Genomic DNA, 21,098 nt, shown 5'->3' on the forward strand with positions numbered 1-21,098 from the left:
AGGTCTGAATTGTGAAACACTGTCTGAAAAGACTGACTCAGGAGATAAAGGTTTGACTTCAGATATATCTTGGTGTTTCAAATTGTCTTCATCTACCTCATCAAGAGAATTAGCTGGCTCCTGCTTTACTGGCATCAGTACAGTGACTGGTAATAACGACCAAAACTTCTCATCACTCAAGTCAAGCTGTATAAATCCTTTCTTAGCTGCAACTGGCAATGTGGTTTGAGCCTCAACAGAGCCTTCTTTTGCCATAGTTGTGGTAGATACTAATATCTCTGGTTTGGTGTCTCGGTGCGCAGATTCAGACTGGACTGAGGCAGGTGAGATTAATTTGTTAACAGATGTTTCAGATTGAGTAGAGTGAGGGAGAGGATCAGAAACTGGGGAAGTTGATTCATGCAAGAGTGGAACAAGTCCTGCTTCCAATTGATCCAGAAATTCATTGTCTGAATATATCGATTCAGGAGAATCTGCTCTGTAATCAGCAAACAATTCCTCAAGGCTAAATCCAGAAAATTCAACATCTGAGGTGACTGATTCTGGTGATGAGGATCTACTTCCAGTGAAAGCCAAATAATAATTGCAACAAAGAGGCATGAAGTGAGGAACTGGAGAGTCAGGAGAGAGGGTCCTGTATTCATCAAATGATGCAACAGACTCTGGAGAGGATGGTCTAGACTCTGATAACAAGAGGTCAAGGAAGGAATAATCATCTTCTGAAGTTATTGATTCTGGTGACAGAGATCTTTGAGATATTACACCCAATTCAACTGACTCAACAGACTCACTCTCAGACATACAGGAATCAGGAGAATATGCTCTGTTTTCAGCAAATAATTCCTTAAGGCTAAATCCAGAGAATTCAATGTCTGAGGTGACTGATTGTGGTGACGAAGATCTATCTTCTGTGAATAGCAAATAATAATCACAACAATGTGGTCTGAAATCGGGAACTGGGGAGTCTGGAGAGAGGGGCCTGTACTCTTCAAATGATGCAACAGACTCTGGAGAGGATGGTCTAGACTCTGATAACAAGAGCTCAAGGAAGGAATAATCATCTTCTGAAGTTACTGATTCTGGTGACAAGGGTCTGAGTTTCATGACACCTTTTTCAACTGACTCAACAAATTCACTCTCTGATATAAATGACTCAGGTGAATCTGGTCTCTCTTCATTGAATAATTCCTCAAGATAGAAGCCAGATCCTTCAATGTCTGAAGTTACTGAAATAGGTGACGGAGATCTGCTAAGGAATGACATTGACAACTCAATTATTGTGGGTCTAAATTGTGGGATTGGGGAATCAGGAGATAGAGATCGATATTCATCAGTTGAAGTGATAGAATGAGGTGAAGATGGTCTAGACTCTGCAAACAAGAGCTCAAGGACGGTATAATCATCTTCTGAAGTTATTGATTCTGGTGACAAGGGTCTGAATTTCATTAGACCTCTTTCAACTGACTCAACAATTTCACTCTCTGATATTAATGATTCAGGTGATGAACATCTACTTCCAGTGAAAGCCAAATAATCACAACATTGAGGCATGAAGTGAGGAACTGGAGAGTCAGGAGAGAGAGGCCTGTACTCATCAAATGATGCAACAGACTCTGGAGAGGATGGTCTAGACTCTGATAACAAGAGCTCAAGGAAGGAATAATCATCTTCTGAAGTTATTGATTCTGGTGAGAGTGGTCTATGCTCAGATACGCTACTTTGAACTGTCACTATCAATTCACTATCTGACGGGGAACCTGGTCTGTACAAACCATGATATTCAATGTCTGAAGTTACAGACTGAGGTGACATAGAACTACTCACATTGTACACCAAATAATAATTACAATGTCCAGGTCTGAATTGTGAAGCAGGTGAGTCAGGAGAAAGAGGCCTATGATCATCAAATGTTGTTACAGATTCAGGTATCGGAGAAATGCTCCCACTGTATAACAAATAATAATTACAATGTCCAGGTCTGAATTGTGAAACACTGTCTGAAAAGACTGACTCAGGAGATAAAGGTTTGACTTCAGATATATCTTGGTGTTTCAAATTGTCTTCATCAACCTCATCAAGAGAATTAGTTGGCTCCTGCTTTACTGGCATCAGTACAGGGACTGGTAATAACGACCAAAACTTCTCAACACTCAAGTCAAGCTGTATAAATGCTTTCTTAGCTGCAACTGGCAATGTGGTTTGATACTCAACAGAGCCTTCTTTTGCCATAGTTGTGGTAGATACTAATATTTCTGGTTTGGTGTCTCGGTGCACAGATTCAGACTGGACTAAGGCAGGTGAGATTAATTTGTTAACAGATGTTTCAGATTGAGTAGAGTGAGGGAGAGGATCAGAAACTGGAGAAGCTGATTCATGCAAGAGTGGAACAAGTCCTGCTTCCAATTGATCCAGAAATTCATTGTCTGAATATATCAATTCAGGAGAATCTGCTCTGTAATCAGCAAACAATTCCTCAAGGCTAAATCCAGAAAATTCAACGTCTGAGGTGACTGATTCTGGTGATGAGGATCTACTTCCAGTGAAGGCCAAATAATAATTGCAACAATGAGGCATGAAGTGAGGAACTGGAGAATCAGGAGAGAGGGTCCTGTACTCATCAAATGATGCAACAGACTCTGGAGAGGATGGTCTAGACTCTGATAACAAGAGCTCAAGGAAGGAATAATCATCTTCTGAAGTTACTGATTCTGGTGACAAGGGTCTGAGTTTCATGACACCTTTTTCAACTGACTCAACAAATTCACTCTCTGATATAAATGACTCAGGTGAATCTGGTCTCTCTTCATTGAATAATTCCTCAAGATAGAAGCCAGATCCTTCAATGTCTGAAGTTACTGATTCAGGTGATGAACATCTACTTCCAGTGAAAGCCAAATAATAATCACAACATTGAGGCATGAAGTGAGGAACTGGAGAGTCTGGAGAGAGAGGCCTGTACTCATCAAATGATGCAACAGACTCTGGAGAGGATGGTCTAGACTCTGATAACAAGAGCTCAAGGAAGGAATAATCATCTTCTGAAGTTATTGATTCTGGTGAGAGTTGTCTAAGCTCAGATACGCTACTTTGAACTGTCACTATCAATTCACTATCTGACGGGGAACCTGGTCTGTACAAACCATGATATTCAATGTCTGAAGTTACAGACTGAGGTGACACAGAACTAATCACATTGTACACCAAATAATAATCACATTGTCCAGGTCTGAATTGTGAAGCAGGTGAGTCAGGAGAAAGAGGCCTATGATCATCAAATGTTGTTACAGATTCAGGTATCGGAGAAATGCTCCCACTGTATAACAAATAATAATTACAATGTCCAGGTCTGAATTGTGAAACACTGTCTGAAAAGACTGACTCAGGAGATAAAGGTTTGACTTCAGATATATCTTGGTGTTTCAAATTGTCTTCATCTACCTCATCAAGAGAATTAGCTGGCTCCTGCTTTACTGGCATCAGTACAGTGACTGGTAATAATGAACAAAACTTCTCATCACTCAAGTCAAGCTGTATAAATGCTTTCTTAGCTGCAGCTGGCAATGTGGTTTTAACCTCAACAGAGCCTTCTTTTGCCATAGTTGTGGTAGATACTAATATCTCTGGTTTGGTGTCTCGGTGCTCAGATTCAGACTGGACTAAGGCAGGTGAGATTAATTTGTTAACAGATGTTTCAGATTGAGTAGAGTGAGGGAGAGGATCAGAAACTGGAGAAGCTGATTCATGCAAGAGTGGAACAAGTCCTGCTTCCAATCGATCCAGAAATTCATTGTCTGAATATATCGATTCAGGAGAATCTGCTCTGTAATCAGCAAACAATTCCTCAAGGCTAAATCCAGAAAATTCAACGTCTGAGGTGACTGATTCTGGTGATGAGGATCTACTTCCAGTGAAAGCCAAATAATAATTGCAACATTGAGGCATGAAGTGAGGAACTGGAGAGTCAGGAGAGAGAGGCCTGTACTCATCAAATGATGCAACAGACATTGGAGAGGATGGTCTAGACTCTGATAACAAGAGCTCAAGGAAGGAATAGTCATCTTCTGAAGTTATTGATTCTGGTGACAGAGATCTTTGAGATATTACACCCAATTCAACTGACTCAACAGACTCACTCTCAGACATACAGGAATCAGGAGAATATGCTCTGTTTTCAGCAAATAATTCCTTAAGGCTAAATCCAGAGAATTCAATGTCTGAGGTGACTGATTGTGGTGACGAAGATCTATCTTCTGTGAATAGCAAATAATAATCACAACAATGTGGTCTGAAATCGGGAACTGGGGGAGTCTGGGAGAGGGGCCTGTACTCTTCAAATGATGCAACAGACTCTGGAGAGGATGGTCTAGACTCTGATAACAAGAGCTCAAGGAAGGAATAATCATCTTCTGAAGTTACTGATTCTGGTGACAAGGGTCTGAGTTTCATGACACCTTTTTCAACTGACTCAACAAATTCACTCTCTGATATAAATGATTCAGGTGAATCAGGTCTCTCTTCATTTAATAATTCCTCAAGATAGAAGCCAGATCCTTCAATGTCTGAAGTTACTGAAATAGGTGACGGAGATCTGCTAAGGAATGACATTGACAACTCAATTATTGTGGTTCTAAATTGTGGGATTGGGGAATCAGGGGATAGAGATCGATATTTGTCAGTTGAAGTGATAGAATGAGGTGAAGATGGCCTAGACTCTGCAAACAAGAGCTCAAGGAAGGTATAATCATCTTCTGAAGTTATTGATTCTGGTGACAAGGGTCTGAATTTCATTAGACCTCCTTCAACTGACTCAACAATTTCACTCTCTGATATTAATGATTCAGGTGAATCTGCTCTTTCTTCAGCAAACAGTTCCTGAAGACAGAACTCAGAGAATTCAATACCTGAAGATACTGATTCAGGTGATGAATATCTACATCCAGTGAAAGCCAAATAATAATCACAACATTGAGGCATGAAGTGAGGAACTGGGAGTCTGGAGAGAGTGGCCTGTACTCATCAAATGATGCAACAGACTCTGGAGAGGATGGTCTAGACTCTGATAACAAGAGCTCAAGGTAGGAATAATTATCTTCTGACGTTATGTGATTCTGGTGAGAGTTGTCTATGCTCAGATACGCTACTTTGAACTGTCACTATCAATTCACTATCTGACTGGGAACCTGGTCTGTACAAACCATGATATTCAATGTCTGAAGTTACAGACTGAGGTGACACAGAACTACTCACATTGTACACCAAATAATAATCACAATGTCCAGGTCTGAATTGTGAAACACTGTCTGAAAAGACTGACTCAGGAGATAAAGGTTTGACTTCAGATATATCTTGGTGTTTCAAATTGTCTTCCTCTACCTCATCAAGAGAATTAGCTGGCTCCTGCTTTACTGGCATCAGTACAGTGACTGGTAATAACGACCAAAACTTCTCATCACTCAAGTCAAGCTGTATAAATGCTTTCTTAGCTGCAACTGGCAATGTGGTTTGAGCCTCAACAGAGCCTTCTTTTGCCATAGTTGTGGTAGATACTAATATCTCTGGTTTGGTGTCTCTGTGCTCAGATTCAGACTGGACTAAGGCAGGTGAGATTAATTTCTTAACAGATGTTTCAGATTGAGTAGAGTGAGGGAGATCATCAGAAACTGGAGAAGCTGATTCATGCAAGAGTGGAACAAGTCCTGCTTCAAATTGATCCAGAAAATCACTATCTGAATATATTGATTCAGGGAGAATCTGCTCTGTCCTCAGCAATTAATTCCTTAAGGTAAAGTCCTGAGAACTCAATATCTGAAGATACTGATTCTGGTGATGAGGATCTACTTCCAGTGAAAGCCAAATAATAATTGCAACATTGAGGCATGAAGTGAGGAACTGTAGAGTCAGGAGAGAGAGGCCTGTACTCATCAAATGATGCAACAGACTCTGGAGAGGATGGTCTAGACTCTGATAACAAGAGCTCAAAGAAGGTAACGTCCCCTTCTGAAGTTATTGATTCTGGTGACAGAGATCTTTGAGATATTACACCCAATTCAACTGACTCAACAGACTCACTCTCAGACATACAGGAATCAGGAGAATATGCTCTGTTTTCAGCAAATAATTCCTTGAGGCTAAATCCAGAGAATTCAATGTCTGAGGTGACTGATTGTGGTGACGAAGATCTATCTTCTGTGAATAGCAAATAATAATCACAACAATGTGGTCTGAAATCGGGAACTGGGGAGTCTGGAGAGAGGGGCCTGTACTCTTCAAATGATGCAACAGACTCTGGAGAGGATGGTCTAGACTCTGATAACAAGAGCTCAAAGAAGGTAATCGTCCCCTTCTGAAGTTGGATTGATTCTGGTGACAGAGATCTTTGAGATATTACACCCAATTCAACTGACTCAACAGACTCACTCTCAGACATACAGGAATCAGGAGAATATGCTCTGTTTTCAGCAAATAATTCCTTGAGGCTAAATCCCAGAGAATTCAATGTCTGAGGTGACTGATTCAGGTGACGAAGATCTATCTTCTGTGAATAGCAAATAATAATCACAACAATGTGGTCTGAAATCGGAACTGGGGAGTCTGGAGAGAGAGGCCTGTACTCATCAAATGATGCAACAGACTCTGGAGAGGATGGTCTAGACTCTGATAACAAGAGCTCAAGGAAGGAATAATCATCTTCTGAAGTTACTGATTCTGGTGACAAGGGTCTGAGTTTCATGACACCTTTTTCAACTGACTCAACAAATTCACTCTCTGATATAAATGATTCAGGTGAATCAGGTCTCTCTTCATTTAATAATTCCTCAAGATAGAAGCCAGATCCTTCAATGTCTGAAGTTACTGAAATAGGTGACGGAGATCTGCTAAGGAATGACATTGACAACTCAATTATTGTGGTTCTAAATTGTGGGATTGGGGAATCAGGGGGATAGAGATCGATATTTGTCAGTTGAAGTGATAGAATGAGGTGAAGATGGCCTAGACTCTGCAAACAAGAGCTCAAGGAAGGTATAATCATCTTCTGAAGTTATTGATTCTGGTGACAAGGGTCTGAATTTCATTAGACCTCCTTCAACTGACTCAACAATTTCACTCTCTGATATTAATGATTCAGGTGAATCTGCTCTTTCTTCAGCAAACAGTTCCTGAAGACAGAACTCAGAGAATTCAATACCTGAAGATACTGATTCAGGTGATGAATATCTACATCCAGTGAAAGCCAAATAATAATCACAACATTGAGGCATGAAGTGAGGAACTGGGGAGTCTGGAGAGAGTGACCTGTACTCATCAAATGATGCAACAGACTCTGGAGAGGATGGTCTAGACTCTGATAACAAGAGCTCAAGGTAGGAATAATTATCTTCTGACGTTATTGATTCTGGTGAGAGTTGTCTATGCTCAGATACGCTACTTTGAACTGTCACTATCAATTCACTATCTGACTGGGAACCTGGTCTGTACAAACCATGATATTCAATGTCTGAAGTTACAGACTGAGGTGACACAGAACTACTCACATTGTACACCAAATAATAATCACAATGTCCAGGTCTGAATTGTGAAACACTGTCTGAAAAGACTGACTCAGGAGATAAAGGTTTGACTTCAGATATATCTTGGTGTTTCAAATTGTCTTCCTCTACCTCATCAAGAGAATTAGCTGGCTCCTGCTTTACTGGCATCAGTACAGTGACTGGTAATAACGACCAAAACTTCTCATCACTCAAGTCAAGCTGTATAAATGCTTTCTTAGCTGCAACTGGCAATGTGGTTTGAGCCTCAACAGAGCCTTCTTTTGCCATAGTTGTGGTAGATACTAATATCTCTGGTTTGGTGTCTCTGTGCTCAGATTCAGACTGGACTAAGGCAGGTGAGATTAATTTCTTAACAGATGTTTCAGATTGAGTAGAGTGAGGGAGATCATCAGAAACTGGAGAAGCTGATTCATGCAAGAGTGGAACAAGTCCTGCTTCAAATTGATCCAGAAAATCACTATCTGAATATATTGATTCAGGAGAATCTGCTCTGTCCTCAGCAATTAATTCCTTAAGGTAAAGTCCTGAGAACTCAATATCTGAAGATACTGATTCTGGTGATGAGGATCTACTTCCAGTGAAAGCCAAATAATAATTGCAACATTGAGGCATGAAGTGAGGAACTGTAGAGTCAGGAGAGAGAGGCCTGTACTCATCAAATGATGCAACAGACTCTGGAGAGGATGGTCTAGACTCTGATAACAAGAGCTCAAGGAAGGATAACGTCCCTTCTGAAGTTATTGATTCTGGTGACAGAGATCTTTGAGATATTACACCCAATTCAACTGACTCAACAGACTCACTCTCAGACATACAGGAATCAGGAGAATATGCTCTGTTTTCAGCAAATAATTCCTTGAGGCTAAATCCAGAGAATTCAATGTCTGAGGTGACTGATTGTGGTGACGAAGATCTATCTTCTGTGAATAGCAAATAATAATCACAACAATGTGGTCTGAAATCGGGAACTGGGGAGTCTGGAGAGAGGGGCCTGTACTCTTCAAATGATGCAACAGACTCTGGAGAGGATGGTCTAGACTCTGATAACAAGAGCTCAAAGAAGGTAACGTCCCCTTCTGAAGTTATTGATTCTGGTGACAGAGATCTTTGAGATATTACACCCAATTCAACTGACTCAACAGACTCACTCTCAGACATACAGGAATCAGGAGAATATGCTCTGTTTTCAGCAAATAATTCCTTGAGGCTAAATCCAGAGAATTCAATGTCTGAGGTGACTGATTCAGGTGACGAAGATCTATCTTCTGTGAATAGCAAATAATAATCACAACAATGTGGTCTGAAATCGGGAACTGGGGAGTCTGGAGAGAGAGGCCTGTACTCATCAAATGATGCAACAGACTCTGGAGAGGATGGTCTAGACTCTGATAACAAGAGCTCAAGGAAGGAATAATCATCTTCTGAAGTTACTGATTCTGGTGACAAGGGTCTGAGTTTCATGACACCTTTTTCAACTGACTCAACAAATTCACTCTCTGATATAAATGATTCAGGTGAATCTGGTCTCTCTTCGTTGAATGGTTCCTCAAGATAGAAGCCAGATCCTTCAAAGTCTGAAGTTACTGAAATAGGTGACGGAGATCTGCTAAGGAATGACATTGACAACTCAATTATTGTGGGTCTAAATCGTGGGATTGGGGAATCAGGAGATAGAGATTGATATTCGTCAGTTGAAGTGATAGAATGAGGTGAAGATGGTCTAGACTCTGCAAACAAGAGCTCAAGGAAGGTATAATCATCTTCTGAAGTTATTGATTCTGGTGACAAGGGTCTGAATTTCATTAGACCTCCTTCAACTGACTCAACAATTTCACTCTCTGATATTAATGATTCAGGTGAATCTGCTCTTTCTTCAGCCAACAGTTCCTCAAGACAGAACTCAGAGAATTCAATACCTGAAGATACTGATTCAGGTGATGAACATCTACTTCCAGTGAAAGCCAAATAATCACAACATTGAGGCATGAAGTGAGGAACTGGGGAGTCTGGAGAGAGTGGCCTGTACTCATCAAATGATGCAACAGACTCTGGAGAGGATGGTCTAGACTCTGACAACAAGAGCTCAAGGAAGGAATAATCATCTTCTGAAGTTATTGATTCTGGTGAGAGTGGTCTATGCTCAGATACGCTACTTTGAACTGTCACTATCAATTCACTATCTGACGGGGAACCTGGTCTGTACAAACCATGATATTCAATGTCTGAAGTTACAGACTGAGGTGACACAGAACTACTCACATTGTACACCAAATAATAATCACAATGTCCAGGTCTGAATTGTGAAGCAGGTGAGTCAGGAGAAAGAGGCCTATGATCATCAAATGTTGTTACAGATTCAGGTATCGGAGAAATGCTCCCACTGTATAACAAATAATAATTACAATGTCCAGGTCTGAATTGTGAAACACTGTCTGAAAAGACTGACTCGGGAGATAAAGGTTTGACTTCAGATATATCTTGGTGTTTCAAATTGTCTTCCTCTACCTCATCAAGAGAATTAGCTGGCTCCTGCTTTACTGGCATCAGTACATTGACTGGTAATAACGACCAAAACTTCTCATCACTCAAGTCAAGCTGTATAAATGCTTTCTTAGCTGCAACTGGCAATGTGGTTTGAGCCTCAACAGAGCCTTCTTTTGCCATAGTTGTGGTAGATACTAATATCTCTTGTTTGGTGTCTCGGTGCACAGATTCAGACTGGACTAAGGCAGGTGAGATTAATTTGTTAACAGATGTTTCAGATTGAGTAGAGTGAGGGAGAGGATCAGAAACTGGAGAAGCTGTTTCAAGCAAGAGTGGAACAAGTCCTGCTTCCAATTGATCCAGAAATTCATTGTCTGAATATATCAATTCAGGAGAATCTGCTCTGTAATCAGCAAACAATTCCTCAAGGCTAAATCCAGAAATTCAACGTCTGAGGTGACTGATTCTGGTGATGAGGATCTACTTCCAGTGAAAGCCAAATAATAATTGCAACAATGAGGCATGAAGTGAGGAACTGGAGAGTCAGGAGAGAGGGTCCTGTACTCATCAAATGATGCAACAGACTCTGGAGAGGATGGTCTAGACTCTGATAACAAGAGCTCAAGGAAGGAATAATCATCTTCTGAAGTTACTGATTCTGGTGACAAGGGTCTGAGTTTCATGACACCTTTTTCAACTGACTCAACAAATTCACTCTCTGATATAAATGACTCAGGTGAATCTGGTCTCTCTTCATTGAATAATTCCTCAAGATAGTAGCCAGATCCTTCAATGTCTGAAGTTACTGAAATAGGTGACGGAGATCTGCTAAGGAATGACATTGACAACTCAATTATTGTGGGTCTAAATTGTGGGATTGGGGAATCAGGAGATAGAGATCGATATTCGTCAGTTGAAGTGATAGAATGAGGTGAAGAGGGTCTAGACTCTGATAACAAGAGCTCAAGGAAGGTATAATCATCTTCTGAAGTTATTGATTCTGGTGACAAGGGTCTGAATTTCATTAGACCTCTTTCAACTGACTCAACAATTTCACTCTCTGATATAAATGATTCAGGTGAATCTGCTCTTTCTTCAGCAAACAGTTCCTCAAGACAGAAATCTGAGAATTCAATATCTGAAAATACTGATTTAGGTGATGAACATCTACTTCCAGTGAAAGCCGAATAATAATCACAATAATGTGGTCTGAAATCGGGAACTGGGGAGTCTGGAGAGAGGGGCCTGTACTCTTCAAATGATGCAACAGAATCTGGAGAGGATGGTCTAGACTCTGATAACAAGAGCTCAATGAAGGAATAATCATCTTCTGAAGTTACTGATTCTGGTGAGAGTGGTCTATGCTCAGATACGCTACTTTGAACTGTCACTATCAATTCACTATCTGACGGGGAACCTGGTCTGTACAAACCATGATATTCAATGTCTGAAGTTACAGACTGAGGTGACACAGAACTACTCACATTGTACACCAAATAATAATCACAATGTCCAGGTCTGAATTGTGAAACACTGTCTGAAAAGACTGACTCAGGAGATAAAGGTTTGACTTCAGATATATCTTGGTGTTTCAAATTGTCTTCCTCTACCTCATCCAGAGAATTAGCTGGCTCCTGCTTTACTGGCATCAGTACATTGACTGGTAATAACGACCAAAACTTCTCATCACTCAAGTCAAGCTGTATAAATGCTTTCTTAGCGTCAACTGGCAATGTGGTTTGATACTCAACAGAGCCTTCTTTTGCCATAGTTATGGTAGATACTAATATCTCTGGTTTGGTGTCTCGGTGCACAGATTCAGACTGGACTAAGGCAGGTGAGATTAATTTGTTAACAGATGTTTCAGATTGAGTAGAGTGAAGGAGAGGATCAGAAACTGGAGAAGCTGTTTCAAGCAAGTGTGGAACAAGTCCTGCTTCCAACTGATCCAGAAATTCATTGTCTGAATATATCGATTCAGGAGAATCTGCTCTGTAATCAGCAAACAATTCCTCAAGGCTAAATCCAGAAAATTCAACGTCTGAGGTGACTGATTCTTGTGATGAGGATCTACTTCCAGTGAAAGCCAAATAATAATTGCAACATTGAGGCATGAAGTGAGGAACTGGAGAGTCAGGAGAGAGAGGCCTGTACTCATCAAATGATGCAACAGACTCTGGAGAGGATGGTCTAGACTCTGATAACAAGAGCTCAAAGAAGGTAACGTCCCCTTCTGAAGTTATTGATTCTGGTGACAGAGATCTTTGAGATATTAGACCCAATTCAACTGACTCAACAGACTCACTCTCAGACATACAGGAATCAGGAGAATATGCTCTGTTTTCAGCAAATAATTCCTTAAGGCTAAATCCAGAGAATTCAATGTCTGAGGTGACTGATTCAGGTGATGAAGATCTATCTTCTGTGAATAGCAGATAATAATCACAACAATGTGGTCTGAAATCGGGAACTGGGGAGTCTGGAGAGAGGGGCCTGTACTCATCAAATGATGCAACAGACTCTGGAGAGGATGGTCTAGACTCTGATAACAAGAGCTCAAGGAAGGAATAATCATCTTCTGAAGTTACTGATTCTGGTGACAAGGGTCTGAATTTCATTAGACCTCCTTCAACTGACTCAACAATTTCACTCCCTGATATTAATGATTCAGGTGAATCTGCTCTTTCTTCAGCAAACAGTTCCTCAAGATAGAACTCAGAGAATTCAATACCTGAAGATACTGATTCAGGTGATGAACATCTACTTCCAGTGAAAGCCAAATAATCACAACAATGAGGCATGAAGTGAGGAACTGGAGAGTCAGGAGAGAGAGGCCTGTACTCATCAAATGATGCAACAGACTCTGGAGAGGATGGTCTAGACTCTGATAACAAGAGCTCAAAGAAGGTAACGTCCCCTTCTGAAGTTATTGATTCTGGTGACAGAGATCTTTGAGATATTAGACCCAATTCAACTGACTCAACAGACTCACTCTCGGACATACAGGAATCAGGAGAATATGCTCTGTTTTCAGCAAATAATTCCTTAAGGCTAAATCCAGAGAATTCAATGTCTGAGGTGACTGATTCAGGTGATGAAGATCTATCTTCTGTGAATAGCAGATAATAATCACAACAATGTGGTCTGAAATCGGGAACTGGGAGTCTGGAGAGAGGGGCCTGTACTCATCAAATGATGCAACAGACTCTGGAGAGGATGGTCTAGACTCTGATAACAAGAGCTCAAGGAAGGAATAATCATCTTCTGAAGTTACTGATTCTGGTGACAAGGGTCTGAATTTCATTAGACCTCCTTCAACTGACTCAACAATTTCACTCCCTGATATTAATGATTCAGGTGAATCTGCTCTTTCTTCAGCAAACAGTTCCTCAAGATAGAACTCAGAGAATTCAATACCTGAAGATACTGATTCAGGTGATGAACATCTACTTCCAGTGAAAGCCAAATAATCACAACAATGAGGCATGAAGTGAGGAACTGGAGAGTCAGGAGAGAGAGGCCTGTACTCATCCGACGAAGTAACAGACTCTGGGGAGGATGCTCTCCCGTCAGTAAACAACAGATCTGCTAGCCAATACTCTGCATAGTCGATCTCTGATGTCACAGCTGACCACGACAGTTGACCAGGTGACCGTGACCTATAGTCTCCTAGGATCATGATCCTATCAGTCTCAGGTACAGGTGTCTCAGGTGTCTGAGGTACAGGTGTGTCATACTCAGGTACTGGGGAGTCAAGGGACAGGGTGCTGCTCTCAGTCAACAATTCATACGACTCTGGTGACGGGGACCGTACTTCATCAGAAAACACCTCAGAGGACACAGGGGATAGGGAAGTCAGAACACTGTCTGAATGGTAAGGAGAGAGGGGACTCCAGATGCTATCGGTGTGGTAAGGAGAGAGGGAACTAAGAGCGCTATCTGCTGCCTCTGAATCACAGGGAATCCTTTTTACCCTCGTATATTTCCGAAGGAGAATATGAGGGGTTCTCTGATCTCTATAATGTAAGCTTTAACCTCGGATGAAAATCTAGACCCATCCGACCCGGGAGAGAGAGGCCTGCTTTCACGGAATGCTCCTGGCAGAATCTGGAGACATTACCCTGCGCTCGCGAGAGGGGAGTCGGGCGAAAATCGCTCCTGTGGCGCCAACGGACATTACGGACTCAGGTGATGATAGTCTAGTTACGTTAATGAACCCTTCTTCCATGGGCGAGAGACCCCGTAGAGAGTCAGGTGACAGGGACTCCATCTCTGAATCAGGAGTCAGAGGTCTGTAGTTAGTGAGATGTGAATACAGTGTTGTGTCTTGGCCAGGGGACTGGGGGGTAACTTGCATGAACATGACGTGGTCGGGTTCTGGTCGGACAGTGATGAAGCTAGGCTGCCTGTCAGGTGAGTCACATGTCATCGGAGTGGACTCGCTGGTTGCCGGACTTTGCTTCGGCCGGACAATGCCCTTTCGGACGTTGGTTTGCTCTACCATGCTGTAGTGAGCCATGGCACAGCCTTCTCCTGGCTCGTCAATAAACGGAAGCTGTGCCTCCATCTGTGATTGGTTCTTTCTGAGAGCTGCCAGCTCCAGGCGTTTCTCTGGCTGGTCTTCGGACCTGTGGGGCTTGGGGACCATCTCAGTGCTTGAGACCTGCATGACTTTGTCTGAGCCGTACATGGCCTGGTAGAAACGAGCTGTTATCTCTTCTATGTGCTTTTCAGAGATGACTGTTCTCTGGTCAGCCTCCTCAGCCACGGCCACACTTTCCGGACCTTTCCGGCTACAGTCCTGAGGCGTACCAGCCTGGCTACGGTTCTCAGGCGAACACGCGTTGCTACAGTCAGACTCAACTAAATGACTGTGGTCGTATATTTCCGTGCTGGCCTCTCTGGACAACCTGGCTTTGGTTTTAGGGTTCAGGGTGATGGAGGAGGTGGAGGAGGAGGTGGAGTAGACATAGGCCCTGTCCAGTGGCATCTCCCTAAACCCAACACAGAGCTCTCTGAAGTCTGTCTCTGCCTGCTCGGACTCTGACAGACTCAGACCAAAGTCTCTGATCACTATGGGCGACGATATCCTGAGCTGTTCCGGCGACAGCTCGCCTCGTCCCGGCGGGGACATATGGTCAACACCAGCTGGCAGAGGCCCAGTGGCACCCACTTGAGGGTGGAGCAGGTCACTGCTACTTCTGCTACGCTGGCCCTGAGGCTGGTCTCTGGTTTCACACAGGGGGCCGTACGCCTGAGACGCTAGTCTCCACGTTTCTGCTCCAATCACGTTCAGAGGGGGACTTACTTGCTCGGTGGCGGCGGACTCCCTTGTTATGGCGAAGTCCTCCGAAGTCCACGGGTTGGCGCTCGGCTCCCTGAAACATGAATGACACAACACTGGGTTATTTCGTTCTCTGTCTCTGTCTCTCTCTCTCTCTCTCTCTCTCTCTCTCTCTCTCTCTCTCTCTCTCTCTCTCTCTCTCTCTCTCTCTCTCTCTCTCTCTCTCTCTCTCTCTCTCTCTGAGAGATGTGTACTTACTTCTCTATTCAACCCTGACACACACCTCAAACAGAGACATATGACTATATAATGATAGTAACAATTATTATAATAATTATAATAGATTATTATTATGTTAATCTGGAGGAGCTATCATGTATTGACAATATAAAGTTGTGACGATCTACTGGAATTACATACAGTTGAAGTCGGAAGTTTACATACACCTTAGCCAAATACATTTTATTTCAGTTTTTCACAATTCCTGACATTTGATCCTAGTAGAAATTCCCTGTCTTAGGTCAGTTAGGATCACCACTTTATTTTAAGAATGTGAAATGTCAGAATAATAGTAGAGAGAATCATTGATTTCAGCTTTTATTTCTTTCATCACATTCCCAGTGGGTCAGAAGTTTACATACACTCAATTAGTATTTGGTAGCATTGCCTTTTAATTGTTTAACTTGGGTCAAACGTTTTGGGTAGTCTTCCACAAGCTTCCCACAATAAGTTGGATGAATTTTGGCCCATTCCTCCTGACAGAGCTGGTGTATTTGAGTCAGGTTTGTAGGCCTCCTTGCTCACACACACTTTTTCAGTTCTGCCCACACATTTTCTATAGGATTGAGGTCAGGGCTTTGTGATGGCCACTCCAATACCTTGACTTTGTTGTCCTTAAACCATTTTGCCAACTTTGGAAGTATGCTTGGGGTCATTGTCCATTTGGAAGACCCATTTGCGACCAAGCTTTAACTTCCTGACTAATGTCTTGAGATGTTGCTTCAATATATCCACATAATTTTCCTTCCTCATGATGCCATCTATTTTGTGAAGTGCACCAGTCCCTCCTGCAGCAAAGTACCCCCACAGCATGATGCTGCCACCCCCGTGCTTCATGGTTGGGATGGTGTTCTTCGGCTTGCAAGCCTACCCCTTTTTCCTCCAAACATAACGATGGTCATTATGGCCAAACAGTTCTATTTTTGTTTCATCAGACCAGAGGACATTTCTCCAAAAAGTACGATCTTTGTCCCCATGTGCAGTTGCAAACCGTAGTCTGGCTTTTTTATGGCGGTTTTGGAGCAGTGGCTTCTTCCTTGCTGAGCGGCCTTTCAGGTTATGTCGATACAGGACTCGTTTTACTGTGGATATAGATACTTTTGTACCCGTTTCCTCCAGCATCTTCACAAGGTCCTTTGCTGTTGTTCTGGGATTGATTTGCACTTTTCGCACCAAAGTACGTTCATCTCTAGGAGACAGAACGCGTCTCCTTCCTGAGCGGTATGACGGCTGCGTGGTCCCATGGTGTTTATACTTGCGTACTATTGTTTGTACAGATGAACGTGGTACCTTCAGGCATTTGGAAATTGCTCCCAAGAATGAACCAGACTTGTGGAGGTCTAAAAAAAAAATTCTGAGGTCTTGGCTGATTTCTTTAGATTTTCCCATGATGTCAAGCAAAGAGGCACTGAGTTTGAAGGTAGGCTTTGAAATACATCCACAGGTATACCTCCAATTGACTCAAATGATGTCAATTAGCCTATCAGAAGCTTCTAAAGCCATGACATCATTTTCTGAAAATTTCCAAGCTGTTTAAAGGCATAGTCAACCCGCTGGAATTGTGATACAGTGAATTATAAGTGAAATAATCTGTCTGTAAACAATTGTTGGAAAAATTCCTTGTGTCATGCACAAAGTAGACGTCTTAACCGACTTGCCAAAATTATAGTTTGTTAACAATACATTTGTGGAGTGGTTGAAAAACAAGTTTTAATGACTCCAACCTAAGTGTATGTAAACTTCCGACTTCAACTGTAGATTGATAATGCTTTTATCAATTTACTAATTACTGAGTCTCAAACTTAGCATAATTCTCCTCTCTTGCTAAAGCCAACAGTTAAATGAAATATAAAATATTCTCATCCATCCTTGAAGCTGATTGGCTCATTCTCTGATTGACGTACGTTGTGATCTCCAGGTCCTCCAATAGCCCGTGCATGCTCTCTGAGTGGGTGTGGCCCACAGGCTCCGCCCAGGAAGGAATGTCCAGGAGGGAGGCTACTGATAGGTCCTCCTCTGAGACGGCTGGGGGCGGTCTGGGGGAAGAGTCCACCCTCCTCACCAGTCTGGGGCTATCTACATCCTCCTGCACTGAGGACAGGGCTACAGACACTGGCAGACAGAGACACACAGAGACAGAGAGAGAGAGACAGAAAGAGAGAGACGGAAAGAGAGAGAGACGGAAAGAGAGAGAGACAGAAAGAGAGAGAGACAGAAAGAGAGAGAGACAGAAAGAGAGAGAGAAAGAGAGAGAGACAGAAAGAGAGAGAGACAGAAAGAGAGAGAGAAAGAGAGAGAGAGAAAGAGAGAGAGACAGAAAGAGAGAGACAGAAAGAGAGAGAGACAGAAAGAGAGAGAGACAGAATTAGGCCGATACCCGCTAATTATCAAAATCCAGAAAAGAGCTGTAAAATTCTACAACATTTTACATTTTTGTCATTTAGCAGACACTCTTATCCAGAGCGACTTACAGTTAGTGAGTGCATTCATTTTTTTTTTTTCATACTAGCCCCCCGTGGGAAACGAACCCACAACCCTGGCGTTGCAATCGCCATGCTCTACCAACTGAGCTACACAACCAACTGAAAGGAAGCGATTCCCAAACCTTCCATAACAAAGCCATCACCTACAGAGAAATGAACTTGGAGAAGAGTCCCCTAAGCAAGCTGGTCCTGGGGCTCTGTTCACAAACACAAACAGACCCCACAGAGCCCCTGGACAGCAACAGCAACACAATTAGACCCAACGAAATCATGAGAAAACAAAAAGAGAATTACTTGACACATTGGAAAGAATTTACAAAAAAACGTTTACTGTTAATATTTATTGTTTATTTCACTTTTATTTACTATCTACTTCACTTGCTTTGGCAATGTTAACATATGTTTCCCATGCCAATAAAGCCCTTAAATTGAAATTGAATTGACAGAAAGAGAGAGAGACAGAAAGATAGAAACACAAATAGAGAAAGAGAGAAAGAGCGATAAAGAAAGAGAGAGAAAGAGAAAGTGAGAGACAGAGAGAGAGAGAGAGAGAGAGAGAGAGAGAGAGAGAGAGAGAGAGAGAGAGAGAGAGAGAGAGAGAGAGAGAGAGAGAGAGAGAGAGAGAGAGAGAGAGAGAGAGAGAGAGAGAGAGGCTTCTTTTCAAACAGCTCTTACAGAAAAAGGGCATTGTCATCATTTTCACAATTTCAGAGTATTATTTCAACCTCATAGCAGGGCCGGGGACAATACCAGTTTGCGATACCCGTTAGCATCGCGGCAAAGAAACAAAACACTAAGCTGATTAAACTTCTTTAGGAAAACAGCCCTAATGTTGAAAAACAAACATAATTATGTTGCCATACAGAGTCACATTTATTTATTTCCCAAGCTATAGAACACAATGTTTTACATACAGCAGGTTTTTAAAGAACCAAAGAGTTCGGTCTGCTTCGTGTTTTCATTTTTTGCCATGGAAAAAAAAAATATCGCAATACTGATATCGTCCCGGCCCTAACATTTTTAGACAGTGCCAGACTGACTGACTGACTGACTGAGCTACCAGAATACCCATAATACCCATAATACCCATAATACCCATAATACCCATAATACCCAGAATACCCATAATACCCATAATACCCATAATACCCATAATACCCATAATACCCATAATACCCATAATACCCAGAATACCCATAATACCCATAATACCCATAATACCCATAATACCCATAATACCCAGAATACCCATAATACCCATAATACCCATAATACCCATAATACCCATAATACCCAGAATACCCATAATACCCATAATACCCATAATACCCATAATACCCATAATACCCATAATACCCATAATACCCAGAATACCCATAATACCCATAATACCCATAATACCCATGGCCCGTCCAGGAACAACCTCTAGCCCATACAGAGTCTAGACACTTGTGGAGATCTGAGAGGGATTGATGGGTGGTGACATGTTGAGAGATCCACCTTACCCTCTTGGTGGACATTTTGTTGGTGGTATTGCTTACACCTTGTCCAATCCTCTCAGATCTCCACACATGTCCAGAGGTAGGGGATAGGGGTTGCTTCTGAACAGGATCCTCCGGGTGTGTGGTGGACCTGCAACACGACTCGAGGCCATTGGTTGAATTGTTTCGTGCCATTGCTATACAAACACACGGGATTTGCACATGTGTAAAGCTGGACACACCCACGGCACCTTATCAGGCTGACCAGGCAGGTCTGGGTAGCTGGAGACCACACCCACGGCACCTTATCAGGCTGACCAGGCAGGTCTGGGTAGCTGGAGACCTGCTGTAAACAGTGAAAGGATAATATTTACACGTCTGCTATTCACACCCTGGCTTCATTCCAGCTAGTTAGACGTGCAACCACTGACTAACTACAGCTAAGGGAATGTCTCTAGTCTAGCAATAGATACTGTTGTTTTGGCTGTATGGCTTCGTTTAATAAGATGACCAATGTTTAGCTAGGTAGCTAGGATACATCAGTCAGCTAACCATTTACAGTAAGACAGTATATGTCACGCCCTGGCCTACAGAACTCTAGCTAGTTTGGTCAGGGTGTGAATATTCTAGGTTTTGTATTTCTATGTTTGGCCGGGTGTGGTTCCCAATCAGAGGCAGCTGTCGCTCGTTGTCTCTGATTGGGAATCATTACTTAGGCAGTCTTTTGGCACTGTCTAGTTGTGGGTTCTTGTTCCGTGTTTAGGTTTGTTGTGTTGTACCTTTGGACTTCACTTCACGTTTCGTTTCCTTTGTTGTGTTTTGTCGAGTGTTTATCATTAAATAAACATGTACGCATATCACGCTGCGCCTTGGTCCGACCCTTCTTTAAACGAACGTGACAGTATAGCATCGTTTAATAAGATGACCAATGGTTAGATAGGTAGCCAGGATACATCAGTCAGCTAACCATTTACAGTAACAGCAGTTCATTAATAAATCAATACACACCGAATCTTATGCAGAAATCGTACATTATCTTGGCACAGTGGGCACGGTATGGTCAGCTATTAATCAATTAATTAATAGATCATAGATTCATAGAATGGAGTTAGAAGGGTGAACTCTTACTTTGAAAGCAAGGTATTGGCTGTGCACTTAACCAATGACAAGCATTCCACATTTAACCCCACCCATGTGAAAATCGAAAATATATACTGTATATATTTTTTGTTTGTTTTATATGCTCCAAATTGCTCCATTTGAACTGGGAAAACAAACGATCAAAACGAACACGGACTGTAACCTCACCTCATGGACCGTGATGTTGTCCAGGACATACAGACTACACCACTGCCAGTATCCTACCCTCTACTAGGATCACACCACTGCCAATATCCTACCCTCTACTAGGACTACACCACTGCCAGTATCCTACCCTCTACTAGGACTACACCACTGCCAGTATCCTACCCTCTACTAGGACTACACCACTGCCAGTATCCTACCCTCTACTAGGACTACACCACTGCTGGTATCC

General features: G+C 42.2%; 1 protein-coding gene across 1 annotated transcript in view; it reads right to left on the bottom strand.

Moving 5' to 3' along the window:
- Nucleotides 1-21,098, bottom strand: part of LOC121566247 (ankyrin-2-like) — a 73,622-nt gene that overhangs the window by 24,742 nt on the left and 27,782 nt on the right. The window contains exons 17-18 of the mRNA XM_045218321.1: nt 17,502-17,709; nt 15,343-15,412 (exon numbers count right to left, since the gene is read on the bottom strand). Of these exons, the coding sequence (XP_045074256.1) occupies nt 15,343-15,412; nt 17,502-17,709 (278 nt within the window). The remainder of the gene's footprint in view (nt 1-15,342; nt 15,413-17,501; nt 17,710-21,098) is intronic.

Source organism: Coregonus clupeaformis, unplaced genomic scaffold (assembly GCF_020615455.1).
Source record: "Coregonus clupeaformis isolate EN_2021a unplaced genomic scaffold, ASM2061545v1 scaf1499, whole genome shotgun sequence".
Lineage (NCBI taxonomy): Eukaryota > Metazoa > Chordata > Actinopteri > Salmoniformes > Salmonidae > Coregonus > Coregonus clupeaformis.